At 35.2% G+C, this 20,117-nt stretch overlaps 1 protein-coding gene across 1 annotated transcript in view; it reads right to left on the bottom strand.

Moving 5' to 3' along the window:
- Nucleotides 1-5,905: 5,905 nt before the first annotated feature.
- glra3 (glycine receptor alpha 3) overlaps nucleotides 5,906-20,117 on the bottom strand; it is a 79,209-nt gene continuing 64,997 nt past the window's right edge. The window contains exons 6-9 of the mRNA XM_002933325.5: nucleotides 14,874-15,011; nucleotides 13,395-13,609; nucleotides 11,168-11,314; nucleotides 5,906-7,402 (exon numbers count right to left, since the gene is read on the bottom strand). Coding sequence (XP_002933371.1) covers nucleotides 7,127-7,402; nucleotides 11,168-11,314; nucleotides 13,395-13,609; nucleotides 14,874-15,011 — 776 coding nt within the window. The 3' untranslated portion in view covers nucleotides 5,906-7,126. The remainder of the gene's footprint in view (nucleotides 7,403-11,167; nucleotides 11,315-13,394; nucleotides 13,610-14,873; nucleotides 15,012-20,117) is intronic.

Below are 20,117 nucleotides of genomic sequence, written 5' to 3'. Positions count from 1 at the left end.
TCTATGATTAAGCCTATGATTAAGTACCCTATGGTACGAAACGCGTAAGGCTTCCCTGTGCTTTTACATATGGATTAAATAAACTTTATACTTTTTTATACTAACTCCATTTCTGGCTGCTGATTTCTATAACTTTTTGGATTTTCCGGAGTGCCTGCCTGTTATATGTTTTGCTATCCTTATATTAGTTTTTTTCTCGTTTGCCCCAATCTCGAATTCATGCTGTGCTTACTTCCTGCCTTAGCTCCTTCATTTCTATTAGTCAACTCTTTTTTAATGTGATTTCTTTTTGTTTATCCACAGTAGATTGGGGAATTTCCATATATGTGTAACTAAGAGGTACTGGGGCCAATAACATACTAGCTGTCATTTTTGTTCAACTACAAACTCAGAGATTCAAGTGGAAAATAAAAGTATGAGAGTAAGTACTTTTTAAATGCAACCTTGGGTATGAATAAAGAATAATTTATATTTTTTACATATTGTTTGTTTTTTAAGGAGATATTGAAACAGTCAGTATAGTAATAGTATATAACTTTTATTGGTATTCATTAGTGGTGTGACTGTAACATCACCTTTGTACATGTTGTTCTATGTGTAGTGGAGACGTGTGGAAGAATAATATAATGTAATTGGCAAAAAAACACATTTGAAATCTTCACATACATTATCCTCAAGTAAAAATAGTAATCTAGTATGTGGACATGCTATTTGTGTTGGCTATTCTTGAGGCTTAAATTAAAGTCTAAGTACTAGCATAACTAGGGGGCTGATTTACTAACCCACGAACGGGTCGAAATGAGTCCGATTGCGTTTTTTTCGTAAAGATCGGTATTTTGCGATTTTTTCGTATTTTTTGCGATTTTTTCTGCGTCTTTACGAATTTTTCGTTACCAATACGATTTTTGCGTAAAAATGCGAGTTTTTCGTAGCCATTACGAAAGTTGCGTAAAATCTTGCGATTTTTCGTAGCGTTAAAACTTGCGCAAAAAGTTGCGCTTTTTTCGTAGCGTTAAAACTTACGCGAAACTTTGCACCTTTTAAGTTTTAACGCTATGAAAAAGGCGCAACTTTTCGCGTAAGTTTTAACGCTACGGAAAAATCGCAAGATTTTACGCAACTTTCGTAAAGGCTACGAAAAACTCGCGTTTTTACGGAAAAATCGTATTGGTAACGAAAAATTCGTAAAGACGCCGAAAAAATCGCAAAACATACGAAAAAGTCGCAAAATGTTCGTTTTCAAGTCGGAACTTTTCCAATTCGGGTCGGATTCGTGGGTTAGTAAATCAGCCCCTAGATGTTACTGAACCCAATAGATGCAGGAAAAGGTGATGTACCGTGTTAGCCAGTCAAAAATGTTTACAGGGTAACCCTTTTGAAATAAAAAAATAACAAAAGTGGTTGGTGGAACCCAATAGCAAATTTAATTGAGGACCCTAAAACATGGGTAAGTTGACTTATTCAAACAAAATATATTAAAATTACTCATTAAATAGGGCTTTATTGAGCCCTCTACACTCCTGAAACCAATCTTGCTTCTTCTGTAGTTATGCCCCTATCTGCTACTACACATCACAGTCCCTCCACAGCAGTACAAAGGACATGTAATTGTTGTACTGAAATGTTGTTCCTTCTCTGTTTGTGTGTGGGTTAAGTAAAATCATGATGAGATGACAGAAATGTACAGAATACTACTTCCTCTAAAGTAGAACAACAGGCCAAATAACAAGTGTATAAGTGTAAGAAGCTAAATCAGAACTAAACCTAGGTATCATATCTGCAAAGTCAGGAGTGGGTATTGGCAGGAAACACCCATCACTCTAGCTTTTTATAGTGTCCTTAAATGAACCATGGTGGCCTACATTTGCAACTTTAAAGGAGATTATGCTGTGCTTATGGGAATTGCACAGCCCATGAAATCTTTTATTGTTATTGTCCTTTATTTATATAAAGCCTATGTGTTGCTCGAGCTTAAAAAAATTGTTCATAATTGATATCAGCCCCTGCCCCAGAAGGGCTTACAATCTAAAGTCTCTATGACACAGCAGACACACATTTTGGTTGGTTTCATCAGAAACCAATGGACCTGCCTGCTTTTGGAGTGTAGAATAATTTTAGTGGAATATTTACAAATAAATGTGAATGTCTATCTATTATATTACAATAAAATAAATATGCTTGATTTTATTTGTTAATAAATAAATGGAATTCTTCTTCTTAGTCACACTGGCTTTTCTGAACTATAATACTTATGTTCACCACCCAGATCATTTATTATATTTTAGTACTTAAACAATAAATGGGCACCAGTCTTGAAAAAAAGGTTTCACTTGAAACGTTTTGATCTATTATAAAAAATAATCACTGTATTTGAATCACCCTGTATTTTTCTATACTATAAAAAGTCATAAAAGCTAATATAATTAATATAATGAGAATACTTTCTTTTGCATTTGCTTCATTCAAAGAATTATTTGGCAATAGTTTTAGAATTACATTTCAAACTCACCAGCCAAATGTGTAAATCATTAAAATGCTATTTATATGCTATTGAAATTCTTAAATTGCTCAGCAAAATGTAAGATTTCTTTGTTTGAAAGTAACTCATCCGTCTTTACAAGCAGCTGCACATTTGTTGAAACCAAGGAACATAAAGAATGATACAATTATAGGCATTGCTATTTATATATTTTAAAAAGATGTCTATATAATATAATGCCAAATATGAGGATTATGTTCTGAGTTGGGCAAGAGGGAGAAAATGTGGCACCGTGTATAGAACAGCATCTAAATTTTGCCCACGTCTACTTTTCTGTGCCACTTCTGTCAAAGGCAATAAAGCCACCACTGGGTTAAGCTATGAATTAAATTCATTGTAAAAGGAGCAGTATAGAAAGATCTTATCACCGATGAAAGATGACAATAGGCATACAATTCAAGGTATAAAAGTCATCTTAGCACTATGAGGATAGCATTTCCATCTGGCTTATGCAAAAATCACACCAAATGGCAATTTTAACTCATAGGCAAGAAAGATAACAGAGATGTATTTATCTCCAGAAAAGGTGGCAACTCTATATCTTAATTTTGTCTATTTAATTGGAATGTTAAAGACTTGAATTAAGTCCCACATCACACACTGAATACAGCAAAAATAAAACGATTGGTGATTCAGGGTGTAATATATATACCAGTTTGTTATGCCCTTATTTGCTCTGCATGCAAACATGCCATTTTTTCCAAGTGTGAAGACATCCTATAAATTTCTTCTCAAAGTGTGTTACTATAGCAGAGTAAAATGTTTAAGTTAACACAAATGTTGGTTTAAAAGGATCTCAGAAACTTTTAGAAATCTGATAAATATCTAGAAATTTAACTCTGCAGGAGAAACTTTTTTGTTGTTGTTGTTGTTGAAATCAAGCTAAGGGGAAATCTTAACCACTGATACCCCTCAATTTATAAAAACATAACATAAGCACAATCCATTTTGCTCCAATTGCTTGCCAAATGTAGGTTTTTTTTTAATTATATAATTCTAGCCTTTATGCTAGCTGTCATTTTCTTTTTTTCCAAAGGACCTTTCATATTTAACCTTTGAAGAAAATGCAGCTGATTCAGCTACAGGTATTTACCAACCTTTTTTAACAGAAATTTCTCTAGGCTGGCTGCCAAACTTTCTTGTCATCATATTTTCTCAACTTTCAATGTAGATGATGCATTATTTTACCAGAAAACAATAAATATTATTTCATGCATTTGGGGGTGTATGACAAGAGTAATTAATATAGATTAAATAAGTCAATAAAAAAATGGTATAGATGTTTGTACCTGTCACATTTAGTCAGCAATTTTAATCAGCGTTTCTATAAAGGCATTCAATTCCAAGCAGGAGAGATGTTCTTTTTGTTTTGCTGTGTATGTTCTAAGACAATATCACAGTCTATTAGTACTATTTATTCAAACTGCTACATTATTATAATGAATATAGCAGGACAATGCACTGATTCGCAAGGTCCTCTAACCTGTTTTATTTTGAAAACCTTTTTCTGTGCTGTGTGTTTTGCTAGTGCTATATAAATAAGCAATGACATTTTAAAAATTAAGTTCTAGGTTTAAAATTCTCAAAAATAATTGTCGCCTAAGGCAAAAAAGTTTGCCCACATCCAAAAAATGACTTGTGCAACAGTTTTATTTTTTACGTGCAACATTTCCTCCGTTTCACGACAGATTCGCTCAACACTAACCACCACCACAATGTTTACTGGTGCCAACCAAATGGGACAAAAAAGCAGATGCTTTATTAATGTAAAGAAGGTAAAGCTCTGTATTTTCTTCCAGGACCCTGATCATTTGGGGATTTTTCCCATGAATTCAGTGACCTAATTCATATTAGGGAATGCGTCAACATTTTAGGGTATGTTTACATTTTTTAGCCATGTTTACCAAACGCATGACTTGACTATTGTCATTAAATTCTATTTTTAACCTTTAATAATATACCTTTACATTATCTTTGTACAACTATTATTTCCATTTACTTATTTATTTTGTTTTATGCTCCAAAAGATGTACTTTTATCACTCCCAATTCTATTCTACTTGCCAGGGCCATCTGATAAAAGATGCTTATTAGAAAATGAATTTGTTGGATAGGCATAAAGTCACTAAATGACTACCTTTAGTCTATTAATCATTGGCATTATACTAAAAATTAGATCAGCCAAAACCTTGTGAATATTAAGAACTATAAAATTTTCTTTTGAAGCTAAACTTTACTACAAATCTGTCAATAATCTTTGGAAGAAAAAACGTATTTATCACTTTTTTAAAAATAATTCATTTAAAAAGTTAAATTAATATAGTAATTGTATAAATATTAGGTACATAAAAATGAAAATATATCAGTAATATGTGTGTATCTATATCTATATATTTGCGTGTTTGTCTTTTGTTATGATACCTACAAACAAATGCTGTCGAATGCTAAAAAAAATTATTTGTGGAAATCTACAGCCATGGCATAGAATAATGCACCACATATTCTCATTTGCACCCACATTTACAATGAGCCGGTTCCTGATATGGCACCACTCAGCTAGTATGGCACCACCTTGATTCCAAAAAGTTGCACAGTGTCTAGTAATACAAGAGGAACTCCCCTTCAAAGCCATTAGGAAGTAGACCATAAGAACTAACCGTAATTGTATAAATACTACTACTGTGATTTAACTACGGATTTAACTATGATGTTGTTTTTGCAAATAATTATTCAGACTAACACTAAAAAATGAACAAATGTACAAATATTACGTTAAAGAAAACAACCAACTTGTATCAGTAATACTCTGGATCGGCCTATGATAGATGCACCAGAATTTCTTCCCTGTACTTTTACTTCACATTAGAACCTTTTTGCTTTTCATAGTGATTCATGACTGTTATTGACTGGTGCTGTATTTGTAAAAGCTGTCAAACCATATACAAATTATAGTGTATTTCTAAAATAAATTTAAAAAAAAGGGGGTGGCTTTTAGACATAGTTTTCCCCCTGCTTGAAAATCTATTCTACAGTAGCCATTTTGTAGTTTTTTGGGGAAAAAAGCCTTTTTTATTAAACATGATCATATTAGTTTCCACCCTATGGTGTTAGTCAATCTATGTATTGATATTGTTCCCCTTCTGTCAAATATAGAATTGCAAAAGTTTTATTCATTACTAGTGATTAGCAAATCTGCCCGGTTACGCTTTGCCCAAAAATTTGCAAATGGCAAAAAATGTGCACAATTCAGCTACTGCGTGACTTTTTTGATGCTGCCACAACTTTTTTCTCACTTCAAATACATTAAAGTCAATGGGCATTTTGTCTCTGCAAATTTTATTTTTTGTGGCGAATTTTCACAGCAGTTTTGCGGAAAAATTCTCTAATGGCGAAATGCAGAATTTTTGCAGTGAATTCATGCCTGGTGAAAAAATTTGCTCGTCACTATGAATTACACATGTAAATGTCTGTCTCTGCCCATAAGCACTGAATGCTGTGAAAGTGTTCCCTTGCGCATGCAGATTATTACATTTTGCTTCCTGTATACATCTGTTGATAAAATGAGACGTTGCACTGACAACTCAATAAAAGTCTTACAAAATGTAGATTTGATAATATAAAGTGTGTCACTTTTCAATGACTATAAATCACTGATTAAAAAAAAGATACACATTTAGGAACAGTTAACAAGACATTAAAACGTACCACAGTTGAGGTAATGCACCTGTAATTAATATATTCAGAATCTGATATTCTCCATAGTTTAAAGCATAGGGACATCAGAATGTATGCTCTGTAAATACAGCTAAAGCTGGGCACATAAAGGTTCATATTGTCAGCTGCTATTGGCAGTGGTGACCAAACTGTTCAATCAGATTTGGATTGAAAGTTTTCATTTGGACATGTTGATTAATTTGGCTAACTGACTGTATCTGTCTGAGTATATGTTCAAAGGCAGTGATAATCTTCCTGACACCCAAATACCTGGTTCTGGACAATTTGGTCTCTGAGATATGTGGCTGAACTGGCCACAGATCCAGTCTTTAGGCTGTCCAGTTCAACAGTCTGATGTGTGGCCAGCATAAGACTCCCCTGAATATTTATTATAATAATAAGTTATTAAGAAACGTATTCCAGTTGAATCGTACATAAGACGGACTACAACTGTGCCTTGTACAAAATATCACATTGATCTTAACACAAAAACGACATATTACAATTTGTCTCTTGATAAAAGGAAGTCGTTGCTGTTACAAGATTTACAAATGTAAAAAAAAGTTTGCATTTTGTAGTTAGAATTGAAATATTTAAGTAAATTGGTTTGGTCCTGGTTTGTACATTAGATGCAAAATTACAACTACTTTAAAAAAACAATAATTAAAAGGAAATGCTGTGATTTGATCCCATTTAGTAAAACTGTAAAGACATGACTGGCAGTATAGTTTAGCTGTAACACAGGCCTGTTTGGAAAAGTGTTTCACATTTAGCAGGTAGGATACAAACAAGGTCATTATATTCCGTGGGTACAAGATTCTTAAATGATGCTGTGACTGAATGCATTTTGTGTTACAAGAGAACATCTAGTCCTTTAGTCTTGCTGTTGGTGAATGTCCTCATGTCTGAGAATTTTATATATGACCCAGTAGAATATGTTAAAAATTAAAAAGGCTAGGGGAAAACAAGCTCGAGAAAGTGTGTCTATCTTCTTTGCTCTGTCGATAAATACCTTCCTCATCTCTTCATGTGTTTTTGGTGCAGGAGGAGCATTTAGTGGTCCCTTTGGATTCACTCCATCCTTTGCCTGTAGACAAGGTCCCATTCCATAGGCTGTAAAACTAAAACGACTTTCTCTTACATCATCATCCTGAAAAAACAAACAAACAAAAAATGAAATCTAATTTAATATGTTTTGTGCTCTGCATCCTACATATAATGCAGTAGTTAGAAATTCTAGTGCTGAATCTATAAATAAGATAGGTCTCCAGCAAGGCAGAACCAATGGAATAGTAGCCTTCACCAGTCAGGGTTTTCCAAGAACAAATACCCATAATGAACTTTTATTGTTCTTTTAATTGTGCTAGACTGGCCAAAGCTAACTGTTTACTGATGGCTATGGTTACTGCGTTACTGCACTGGAACAATTTTTAGCACCATTTTTTCCTCTTTAGAATGTGCATTCAGTATTTCTCAGAAATCCTTTCATTCAAAAAAAAAAAAGAAACAGTTATCACTGCTGTAAACTTTATTGACCAGCTAATCACTCAGTTCATTAATCTAAATCTTACGCATCATTTTCAAAAATTTAATTACTTTCTTATAATGAGTTTTAACATGGGACATGGCCTTCCCATAATCTGGCATTAATAATGGGTTTGCAGATAAGGAATCCCATACCTGGCTTTCTGCTATCTGCTGCAAAGAATGCTTTTGTCTCCAGTAATCCTTAATATACCTTAGGTTTACTACATTGATTCTTACTAAGTAGGCTTTCCTTTCCTGACATAAAACACTGTTATAGGCTGATTTACAAAAGAATGTTGTTGTTTTCCTTACGGAGCATTAAAGATTGTTACCTGACAGACAGAAAAAGAATTGAACAGCCATGATTTCCCAGCTCCCACTCTGCCTTTCTGTTCATTTTACTGGGTACATCATCTTTCTATTTTCAGTTTATACATGGTTAGCGCTGCTGAAATATTTTCATGAGTTAAGCATTTCTTAAACACAATTCATTAATGACTACCTGTGGGAGTTAGCAACAGAGCACTTCTCTTAAATATTTAGGCTAATGTTGCACTTTGCATTTTCTAGACCAGAGGAGGAAACACAGATCACACCCAATGCTCACTTGAGCATCTTTTGGCAGAAATCCACCCTGTGTGTCAGTGACAGGCAGGTATCCTTCATGTCAGTTATTACACACAAGGGGCACAAATGCACATACACAGAATGTGCAGAACATGTGCAGAATATATAAACTATATATTAGATACATGCAATATATATATAAATGAGCATAAAAATAAAGACTTCATTCAGTAACACGTTGTATCAGAAATCCTGCAGAACAGATATGATTAATGACAAATTTCATAAGATTTGCCTCGACTCTGCGTTTGCCCCTGCTCTGCACAAGTATTGCTGTCACTTCTGCCCTCAGTGCCGTAGAGCAGTAGAGATCCAATACTTGGCCCATGATTTGCAGAAAAGAAAAGAGAGGCAGCGCAAGCAGTAGATGTGATCCTGTTTGCATCTTTTGCTATTGCTAATATCTTTTGTCCCCCATTTTACACTGTTTTTTTGTAGTCACACCAATATATATAATGCATTTTCCTGATTTTACCATTTTTGGGGCTTAACGAATAATTTTTCTGGTCCCCTGAAACATGTGGAATGAGGGTTCTACTGACATAGTGTAACACAAATGATCATACAGTATGCAGGTCTGTTCTTCAGGTTTCTAAACCAGCCTGCTTGTGCCCTCTACTGCTTATTTTAATTTAGTCATTATTGCTCAGTGTTCCTTCATGATGAATAAACCTTGCACATTTAATGCTATTTCCTTATAATACAATTTGCTTATAATGCCATTTGCTAGTTATAATCTTCTGGATAAAACATAAATGCTCATATAAAAGCCTGAAAGATAAGGGAACTGCACAGATAATTAGGTGCTACCCAGTCGCCATGTTGACACACCAACACAAATTCTCCCTTATAACTTTATCTTAGGGATTGTGCCAACAGTATATAAATTTATATAAATAATTCATACTCCTTCAGAAATCTTTCCAACACTATTTCATATTCATTTAGAATTCCCACCCAGTAAATGGCAGTGTGCTTGACAGAATTTATAGCTACTCTTTGTGCGCTACTCTTTTCTAGCTTTTCAGTCTTATTTTATCATCCCATGGGATTCCAACCAATGGAATTCTGATATAGATGTCAAAAGAAATTCACTAGCTGAATGACCAGGCAAAGATGCAGAAATACATTTTCTAGTCTTATGAGACTAAAATAGGCCTTTCTGACAATTATGGAAAGATTTAAATATAGGACAAATCTAATGCTGGCAGTTCTCTCAGGCGCTGTCGTACTGGTAGTTGCTATTTCATGTTATAAGGGATGTTTTTCTCAAACAGAGTGGGAAACTTTTATGATCCCAATAAGCCACAACTAGCTACTGTGTGCATTTGCTGGTCATCCTTTTAGAAGCAAACATTTTATTAGTTGTTAAAGGAAAACTACACCTCCAACTAATGTAGGTCTCTATAAAGATATATTGCATAAAAACAGCTCATATGTACAACCCTGCTTCAGCTAAATAAATTATTTTCATAAAAATATACTTTTTTGTAGTATGTGCCATGGGATAATCCTAAATAGAAAATTGCTTAGTATTAAGGGCTGCCCCCTGGGTATCATTTGATTCATGCTGCACACAAACAAACCAAGGGCACACATACATGTTAGGTCACATCAGCCAATTAATGGACAAAGTTCTGTCTTTTACTTCCAATGACTTCCTGTTACAGTTAGAGCTGCAATATTTCCTGTCAGCTGATCTCTGAGGGAGCACCCAGCCCATCACTAAGGTTGATGCCACACGTGGTGTTTTTCTGCTGCGTATTTTCTAATTCTCTTGGCGGCTGAAAAACGCCCGATATCATCATCCATAGAAATAACTTGAAAAGACGCGAAGCAAACCACACAATGCGGAAATATGCTAGAAAACGCCTTAGCACGGAATTTTCAAGCGTTGGCCGAAATACGCCAGTATTTGCACAGCAAGCTATTCCTATGTATACGCAAAGGCAGCTGCCAGACCTAGCGGAAATACGCTGCGTTTTTTGCTATTTCGCACTATTAGCACCATGGAAACGGGATTTGCTTACGTCACCAGTACTAGGCTGAAAAACGCCATAGTCAGGGGCTGTGTGGCTTGTGCTGCGTTTTTAGGCTAAGAAAAAACGCAGCGGAAAAACGCCACGTGTGGCATCAGCCTTAATGGTGGCTCAAGGGAAAAGTTGTAAAAATACAATATATATACAATATATATTATATTGTAAAAATACAATATATATTTTCCAATCTGGTAAGATGTTTTATTGGGCCACATAATATGATATAAACTATCTGTTGGTTAAGTATTCATTCTGGGGTATAGTTTTCCTGTAACTAGTTGTAATGGATGACCTGTAAATGTAAACTCAGCTTCAATACTTAAAAACTAAAAAAAAGCACATCTCGCTTTAAAAAATAAGTGACAATAGGTAATAGCAATTGCTGTTAGTCCTACAGAATGGGAGTCATAGCCTTTAACCACCTCTACCCTCATACCACAGTTTGTGCAAAGGAAAAAATGAAAAATAAGCAGCTGTCTTCTAGACATTCTTATAACTTGAGGATCATGCAATCCAGATGAAATAGCACGTGTCCCAATGAACCCATATCCTATCCTGTACAGAGCACTGAAATAACCAGGTCCTTTGATGCCCCCCTACCCCATGCTAGGTTGTGAAGAGGTACCTGATTAGTATAGAATCTAAAATTCACAAAATGTAATATAAATGTACCAAACAAAATATTAATTTAGAATCAGTTTCATCTCATGGATTTGGCATACCCTATCCTTCTTCCTCTTCCGCCGAAACCTTAGAAGTTCTTTGTGTTGCCTTGATACAAAGTTTACTGCTGCATATTCCAACAGAGCAGAGAAGACAAAGAGCAGACACACTGCCATCCAGATATCAATGGCTTTTACATATGATACCTGTAATTAAAATAAACATATACATATTTTAATGAATACATATTTTAACCAATTTTAACCAGTATTAACCTATTGTTTACATAATGGAAGGCAAATATTAGTTTTGAAAATGGGTAACATGTGTATGTACATACAATGAAATTCTATCTAACTGAACTTAACCACACTATGACCATGAAAACACACACAATGCATGAATCTGTCAGATCCATTTACTACCAAGTGTTATGACCTTGACCCAACACTTCCTCGATGTATTGACAGTAATGGAATTGACTTTTTGATGCAGTCTTTTGGGCCTAGCTACTTTTACTCAAAATGATGGCTGCAGTAATCTTTCCCATATTTCACTCAGCACCAAATATGTCATATATGAAAAAGTATCTTTTTAAAGACAGTCAAATTACATGTAAACTAAACATAAGGGCTTTATAAACACAAGGTGAAGTGAAGGTGAAGTGAGATCCGTAAGACCATTATAGGTATAGTGCCAGGTTAGATTCTGTAATTGTCACTCCAGGAGTGAAAGATAAGTTCAGGAGAAGTTAGTTATCAGCCCAGTGCTCCAACGAGGAGATTAGAGTGGGTTAGTTCCCTGTTGTGTCAATGCTGCCATTATAGGGACCCAAGGGGTTAGGCTCAGGACTAGATAGCTTTAGTGATTTGGGCCTTGCTTAGTGATGGAGATTGGTCACCAAGAGACAGGCTTAACTATGGCCACCAAGAGGCATGCTTAACTACCTCAGGGTTCACAACAGCTTTGTTGATAATTCTGTGAGTATAATATGTACTGGCGCTTGTTATTTTGCATTATCAACTGAGCACACACCTCCCAAAGGATGGAGATTGGCAAGATTGTATAAAATTATTTAATAAACCGTTCCACTGGTTTCAAGAACCACTTATGCTCAAAGTGAATGCTGTGTGCACACGTTGGTGTGGTAAACCTTTCTCCATATAAAGTGAGGGCCCATCCGAGGATACAGAGTCTAATACAATAAGTGCCTACTGGTAGTTGCTGGGTGTTGGGCCTCTTGCCAGGGCCTGGATCATATTAATAGAGAGTAGCAGAGCATGGGGTACCCCCCATACACCTGTTACACCATGCATGCACTCCTGCAGGAAGCACTGTGACTACTGCTTTAACATGAGGTAACTTCTTTTGAAGAGCCATGCACTAAGGCTAAGTAAAATGGAAAAAAAGCATTCCACTTACTTAAACCCCCACCATTGCACTATAATTGTAAAGTGTGTTACATATTACATATTTCAGAAAACCACAATTGTTGTCTCCTGGAACAACTAAACTTTAGCTAAATAACCAGAACTGTCTTACTGACTTCTGGGTTTCAAATAGGATCATCTTCTTGGGATGCAGCCCACAGTGGGTTTTGTTGTAGCTGTGGGTAGGAAGATTGGGTGATGGTGATGGGGTTGCAGATTTAGCAATGCTATATGGTGACAGCAACATTTTAAATCAGTGTTGCTCAACCTGTAGTCATTTATTACAGTCCCCATGGGCCCTAACAATACAGAATTCTGTTTTATTTACTCATTACATCCAATATAATACAGCAACCATCCAATCATATAACTGGGGACCAAAGTTGTGAATTTATAGTAGGCAATATTTCAAGTAATATTTTGAGGCTCTGAAGTACATATTGATGAGTAAATGTTTTTGCATTGATTCACTGCGAAATTCTGTATTTTGTCAGTGGTGATTTTTTTTTTGCGACAAAAATTTGGCATGACAAAAATTCACAAAGTGAGGAAAAAGTTGTGATTGTGTCAAAAAACGTTGCGGTTGCATCAAATAAGTCATAGTTGTGTCAAAAAAATGTGGTTGCATCAAAAAAGTTGTACTCGTCAAAAAACGAAAGAGGTAGCCGGATTTCACAAATTTTTTGCTATTTTGCAAATTTTTTTAGCATTTTCGCAAATTTTTCAGTGAAGCAAAATGGGACAGATTCACTCATCACTAGTAGTTGTAAAACTTGTATTTAATAACAAATGCTAAACTAACATGTATTCAATAGTTAATGCACCACAAGTAAAACATGGCTATGCATTGCCTTACCTTAGGAAGGGATGCTCGAGAACCGGAGCTCTGTGTTGTCATAGTCAGTACAGTTGTAATGCCTAGGGCCACTCTTGCTGGTGCTGCATCCATATTTATCCAAAATGATACCCATGATAAAATGACAATCAAAAGACTAGGAATATACATCTGAATTAGGTAGTATCCCATCTGTCTTTCTAGGTGAAATCGCACTTCAATGCAGGTAAATTTTCCTGTAACATGTAAATATTTAGATGAGCAGAAGTAAAAAAAAAACACCGGATGTTTATTAATTATAATAGTTTACAAGGCATTAAATGGAAACTTGCTTACATCAATTATAAGTATGTTACTTATTGGTTTACTTGTTGAGAAATTGCCTATAGTATCTAGTGAAGTTTCATTAATTAGCAGAGTAGATCCTACAATTAAATGCTTGTGTAGTATCCTTTTCCATTTCTAACCTCCAGCCAGTATGGTACAACCCTTGCTTGATCTCCACCATATAAGATAACAGGGGTCTGCTACTGTCTTCCATCTATCCACTATTGTCTTACCACTTTCTCAGGTTCTAGTATCATGCAATCTGCAATGATTCCCTTTACAACACACAGGTTAACCCTGACTGTCCCCTTGTGGGCTCCCCTTATTGTAGTGTTTTCTAAATCAGGGCTGTCCAGCTGGGGGCTATAGGCCGAATGTGGATCTCCAAAGGATTCTTGTGATCCCCCCCATTGGTCTACTGGTCTGCTTAAGGGCCCTATAGTCTTTAATATATTCCATCCCTTGAAAATTAGGTATAAGAAATGATCAGCCCACTACATAAAAAGTTTGGACAGCATCTAAATGATGCTGAATACACCACTGAAGTGTTTATTAAATTAAATATATTTCCTCCAAACTGTTTCAGAGGAGAGAACACTATAGTATTTATTAAGTTAAATATAATTGCTCCTAACTATTGCAGAGAAGAACACATCTCTTATTTGTCCATGCATTCTCTCTTATTTTGTTCTAAGATAACACAATTGAAAGGGGAACTCCAACCAAAAGTAGAATTTGTCACTTTCTATTATTTTACTGCTGGTTCTGCAACAGAAGTCAGCTGATTGACTGTGAAGCAGCATTCAATGTACTGTGGAAAATGGAGTCTTGGCTGGTGGAGAGCTGATATCTGCTACATTGTTTGCATAATTAGACAAGCAGTGCAGACAGAGACAATACAAATGTTGCTTCCAATTACAATTTACAAATAACCTTACAACCACTGATAAGTTTTAATTATTGTATATTGTACATAATACTGTATAATTTAATTATTCGCCTCTGTTCATTTATTACCCTGTATTTTCTTGCTATTATTACCCTCTGTTCTGGAAACCATTTTGCATTAAACTGCATTGTAGAAGGTTACTTATTTATAAAGCCAGTTCTCACCATTGTCCCAATACAGAAATATAGCTTTATCATACCATACAAGTTGACTACATTACCTACCTGTATTGTAGTGTTTGGTACAGTATCGTAAATCCTTCTCTTCTTTGAGAACAAACTGAGGCAATGTAAGTCCATCTGCAATTTGGACAGGTCCATTTTCTTGCCATTCAAAAATAAGATCATTCATGGTGTATCCAACTGGAAGAATAATATAATATCAGCATGTGGGTACTCTAAAATGGAATACACAGGACTTTTCCCCCTAAATACTGTCCATTCGTATTTGCTTACTCTGTTGGATCCTGCATCTTTAATCCATCAATCACAAGTGTTGCCATGACTCCCTAGGATATTTCTATTGTGTTATTAAGTACTTCCTCCATGATGCTTGTTTTAATTAGTTATATTATAAGCTTAGAAATCTGACAGGAGCCCTGAGAAATACTAAATATATTAGAAAGATCCTCGAACTGGTGCAATTTTTCTGAACAGGAGGAAAAATGTTAGCTATTTAATACACAGGGAGGTGTCTAACATATTGGCACCCCAAGTACATTACACTTTCTTTGTCCTTTAAGGGTAATCAATGACCAAATGAATTCTATAATGAAAGCATGTATGCACTTCACTATTACATTTTGTAGATATGATTAAAGGGGTGGTTCACTGTTCACCTTTAAGTTAACTTTTAATATGTTATAGACTGTCCTATTCCTAGAAACTTTGCAATTGGTCTTCTAGGTTTTAAATGGGGGTCATTGACCCTGGCAGTTAAAGAAGGATTGCTGTGTGAGCTTACAATTTGTTGTTGTTATTGTTATTTTTTATTGCTTAACTTTCTATTCAGGCCCCCATCTATTAATGTTCCAGTCATATATTTAAACCATTGCCTGGTTGCTAAGGTAAATAAGGCCCAGGCAACTAGATAGCTGATGAAATTCCAAACTGGGAAGTTGCTGAACAAAAAGCTAAATAACTGAAAAAAACCCCAGAAATAATAACAAATGAAAGCCAATTGCAAAGTTACTAGGAATAGGTAATTTAGAACATACTAAAAGTTAATTTCAATGTGAACCACCACTTTAACACCTCCATATCTAATGGAATTTAAATCATTTAGAGTGTGCAATAAAAGAAGGACAAAAGTTTTTGTTGAAATATTTTGGCATAGCATAGTTATATCTGCTGTATGGGAGAAAATTAAGTTTACAATGTTTTGGATAAAACTTCAAAAGCATGCAACAGTCCAATTCAAAGGAGTGTAACTAAAAGCTTAGCTGCTTGGAATGACAATATAGGATTCTGATAAGTACTGTACTTCTAAGCAATGGATTCTGTAACTGAGCTGTGAGGCATTGAACCTTGAACAGAAACCCACGTATACTGTAAGAGGACCTCCAAGTCAAAACACTTTGATACTCACTAGCAGAGCAAGCGCTCAACTGAAAAATAGCTGTTGGGAGAAGCTGATTATCATGTGAAGCATGTCATTTATTGCCAGAAGAAATTTGCCAAGTTCATTGAACTGACAAGAAACAACTGTTGAGTCAGAATGTCATTCTGCACATTTAATTCCTTAATTTAAGTTGCACTCTTATTAATGAAGGTTTTCTGTTTGTTCAGCCAATAGTTTCGCCTATCTAAAAATACTTTTTAAATCTGTAGTAGTTTGTAGAGTATTAAAGACTATATTGTAAATATTTTTATTTATAATAATTGTCTATTTAAGCCACACCCATCATTTCCACTAAATGATATTACGACATTCATGACAATTCTGTATTACTTATGTCAAGAAACTGGGTAAAGCTGCTTCTGGTGCAGTGATGCACCCCTATACAAAGTAAGGTCCGACAGAATAGGTTTGCAAAGATGGGAGTAGAATAACTTGACTGGCCTGCACAGAGCCCTTCATTGAGCCTAACTGAACACATGTGGGATGAATTGGAATACCGACGTAAGCCAGGCCTGACATGCTCTGCATGTGAATGGAAGCAAATCCCATCAACAATGTTCCACTGTCTAGTGAAAAGCCTTCCCAGAAGATTAGAGTACTTTACAAGTACTGTAGATGCTGGACAGATAGGCGCTCACATACTGGGGGGCACTATATTGTATAAAAAAGAGTTAATTTGTAATTTGTACACATTTATATATTGTCCTTTTGGCTGAATGGGCTTCTTATAGGTGCTTTCAGCTCCCTTTCACTATCAAATAACATACTGGCAGCAAAGAGTAAAAACAATGTTGCCCCCATACATATATATTTATTGATATATAAATATATTTATATCTAATCGATATAATCATCTAGCCTAATAATTTATAAATAAAAGAATAAAATGCAATGATTTTCAAAACTGGTTGACTTGCGTAAGATATATATGTTCATTATTATTTAATAGTGTTTTTCTATGGTATGAAATTAATAAATAATGGGAAGTTACTGTATTTAATAATAGCTTTTAAATTGTCCACATCTAGTGATTTAGATTAGAGACGCTAATAACTATTCAAAATGTGTTATAATAAAATGATGAAAATGTAATTATTAAAGATCAGTAAAACATTGTTTAGAGGATAAAAGAAAGGAGAAACTCATATATTAATTAACACTTCTCATAGTCCACACTCTTCTATATTTTTTGTCCCGCACTTTTGATATGTAAATACATTTTAGTGCATTGCCTAAATATACCTCAGACTATATAAATATATTTGTCAGACTTGTAAATGTTGTTATAAATGTCGCTACGATTAAGTTTGAAAGTTTGCCACAAAGTTGTGGGAAAGCATTACATTACATAAATGAGTTGGACACACTCCGTGAGTTTAGGCATAGACCTGTGGAATACAACAAACTCTTTCCCAAGTGTCAGTCATGTTGTCCATTCAGAATGACTTTGCTTGGCAGTCTTCACAGAAAAAGAATTAATGACCTATTCTTTAAAATGTAAATGTCTTAGGCCGAATCCAGGCTTTTTTTGTTATAATATCAGCCAGTTTAGTCATTAGCATTCATGTGTTTAAAGAACACTTTACTGAGTTTCATTTTCTTGATAATCCTCATCCTTTTTTTTCCTCTCAAACTTTAGTGCAAGGACATATTAAGTGCAACCAATGTAACACTTAGATGAAATTCCTATGGTAAAAATGCACAATAAACAAAGGTACATATATTTGTTAAATCTTGGAATTAACATTGTGCTTTCTGTTGTATAGTGTATAGTTTAATGCAATATCCACAAAAATAAATGCATCATAAAGAACAGTCACTTCATTCTGTTAAACAGGCAATATTAAAGAATGCTGTGTGTTGGGTTGTGTAGAGATTTTTGTAATGCTACATAAAGGTGTTTAGATGTCACCCAATGCATGGTTCCTAAGGAACTGGAGCCTCCAGACAGGTACCAGCAGCATAGGGGCACGAGGATATGCCAGGGCTAGGAGGAGGTAACAGATAGAGACTAGTCCTAGGAAGGACGGCTGGCAGCCAAGGAATGGTCCTGGAAAAGCATCCCTCCCACTCACCTTATGGAAATTATTTGAGGATGAGCTGGCAGGCATGATGGGGGGTTTTGCACTAACTCAGTCAGAGTTAGCTGTGGATTGCTTGCCTTTTGGGGGCTTATGCAGAGTGATTTTTACAGATAAGTAGCAAACTGGATTTGAGGTTGGCTCACAGTGCACATTGGTCACACAAAGTGGTGACAATTAGTTACCTGTCCTCACTTAAATACCAGCTCCCTAAAAGTGATAAGGCTGGCATGTCAGGTAGCCCAGGAATGTGACTAATGGTTAATATTTGGGAAGCTGAATTTCATTCTCAGTCAGTCTTATTGGGGGCCTGAAAGGGGGGAGAAGTGAAGTTCGGGTACATCTGCCATTTTGACTCCGCCCATGTCATGTGTTTAGTAAAGGTGAGTTACGTATGCTGAGGTAAGGGATGTATTTATGGGATATCTCAGAACAAAATATAAAAACATTCTGGGAGTTACTTTTGATAGAGCTATGTTTGTACGTGCCTATTAAACCTCATTTCTATTAGACAAAACCCACTTTGCTGCTAATCCATGCCTCCCATCTAGCAAATTGTAAGTGAATAATGGTGCTAAACACAAACTATGGGAGGTTATAAAGAGGATTGTGGCTAGCCAAAAATTGTAAGCTTAACTAGCATAACCTTCATATAAGCAAAAGGGAGGTAATTACACATTTACCTCTTTGGTCTGTCATTGATATAATTGTGCACCAAAATGTAGTGGATCCTTATTTCTTTTCATAAATTTGTTCTATATTTTTTCTTATAAATTCTTAAGTGTAAATAGTTAATGCACTTTATCAACACAACATATTTCCCACCAAAAAAAATATCAGCCATTCTGTTGGTCAGTAGTTCATTGCAAATTGTGGTCACATGCTGAAATCAACCAATTAGAGCAGGTGAAATCTGTGTCCCACAGTAAAGTGTGTTGGTTTTAGCTGTAATATTAGCTGGGGTGAGGAACAAATACACTGTTAAATATGTAAACAAGTATAGGGAAAGATAGTATTAAAAACTATTTGTGATTTTTTTTTTTTATTATATTGATAGTTCCCTCTAGTGGAGGTGACTTTGCCATTCCATTGATATTTAACTATGATACCAACCATACAATTTTTAAAAATACTTTTTAAGAGAAAACCAGCTAAAATAAATAAATAAAAATGTTTCAAACCCGCTATCAAAGAACAGAAGACCATACTCAGGTCACGGTTTGAGAAATAAAGAAAGTTATCTACAGTGACATTAAAGAAAATGGAAATGCTTACATAAACACAAGTTTTACAGAAGGCTTTATACTGTGGGCATTTTAATTCTTCAAATGCACATAGATTTTCTTTCAGAGCTCCTGAGAACCGTACATAGTCAGTTTAATGCTATCGACATTCTTTTCTATTCCTCAAGGTAAAATATTCATCAAAACCGTGGGTTGGATATAAAAAAAAATGCAAATTTTCAGTATTTGGAAAAAACAATTATTTAGTTGCTGGTTAATGATTTACACTTCTTATATCGTCATATTATCTCTCCCTTCTCTGCCCAGGGATATTGCAAATAAAACAACACACAAGCACAAATGTTTATGTGATTATTAGAGCCAGTAGATTTGTGCTCACCTTAACAAAGGTCTCAGTGGAGGCCAAAGCATTAGCTGTAAAGATGCCCTTACACACATCTTGTAATATGAGATTTTAACGAGTGTGCTGTTCTTTATTTACCATCCACCTAGCACAAAGCCCCTGCTCTCTTTCCCCCTCTCT

The sequence above is a fragment of the Xenopus tropicalis genome, chromosome 1 (genome assembly GCF_000004195.4).
Source record: "Xenopus tropicalis strain Nigerian chromosome 1, UCB_Xtro_10.0, whole genome shotgun sequence".
Taxonomy (NCBI): domain Eukaryota; kingdom Metazoa; phylum Chordata; class Amphibia; order Anura; family Pipidae; genus Xenopus; species Xenopus tropicalis.
Note: the sequence above shows the minus strand (reverse complement) of the source record. Positions and strands in the feature narration are given on the sequence as shown.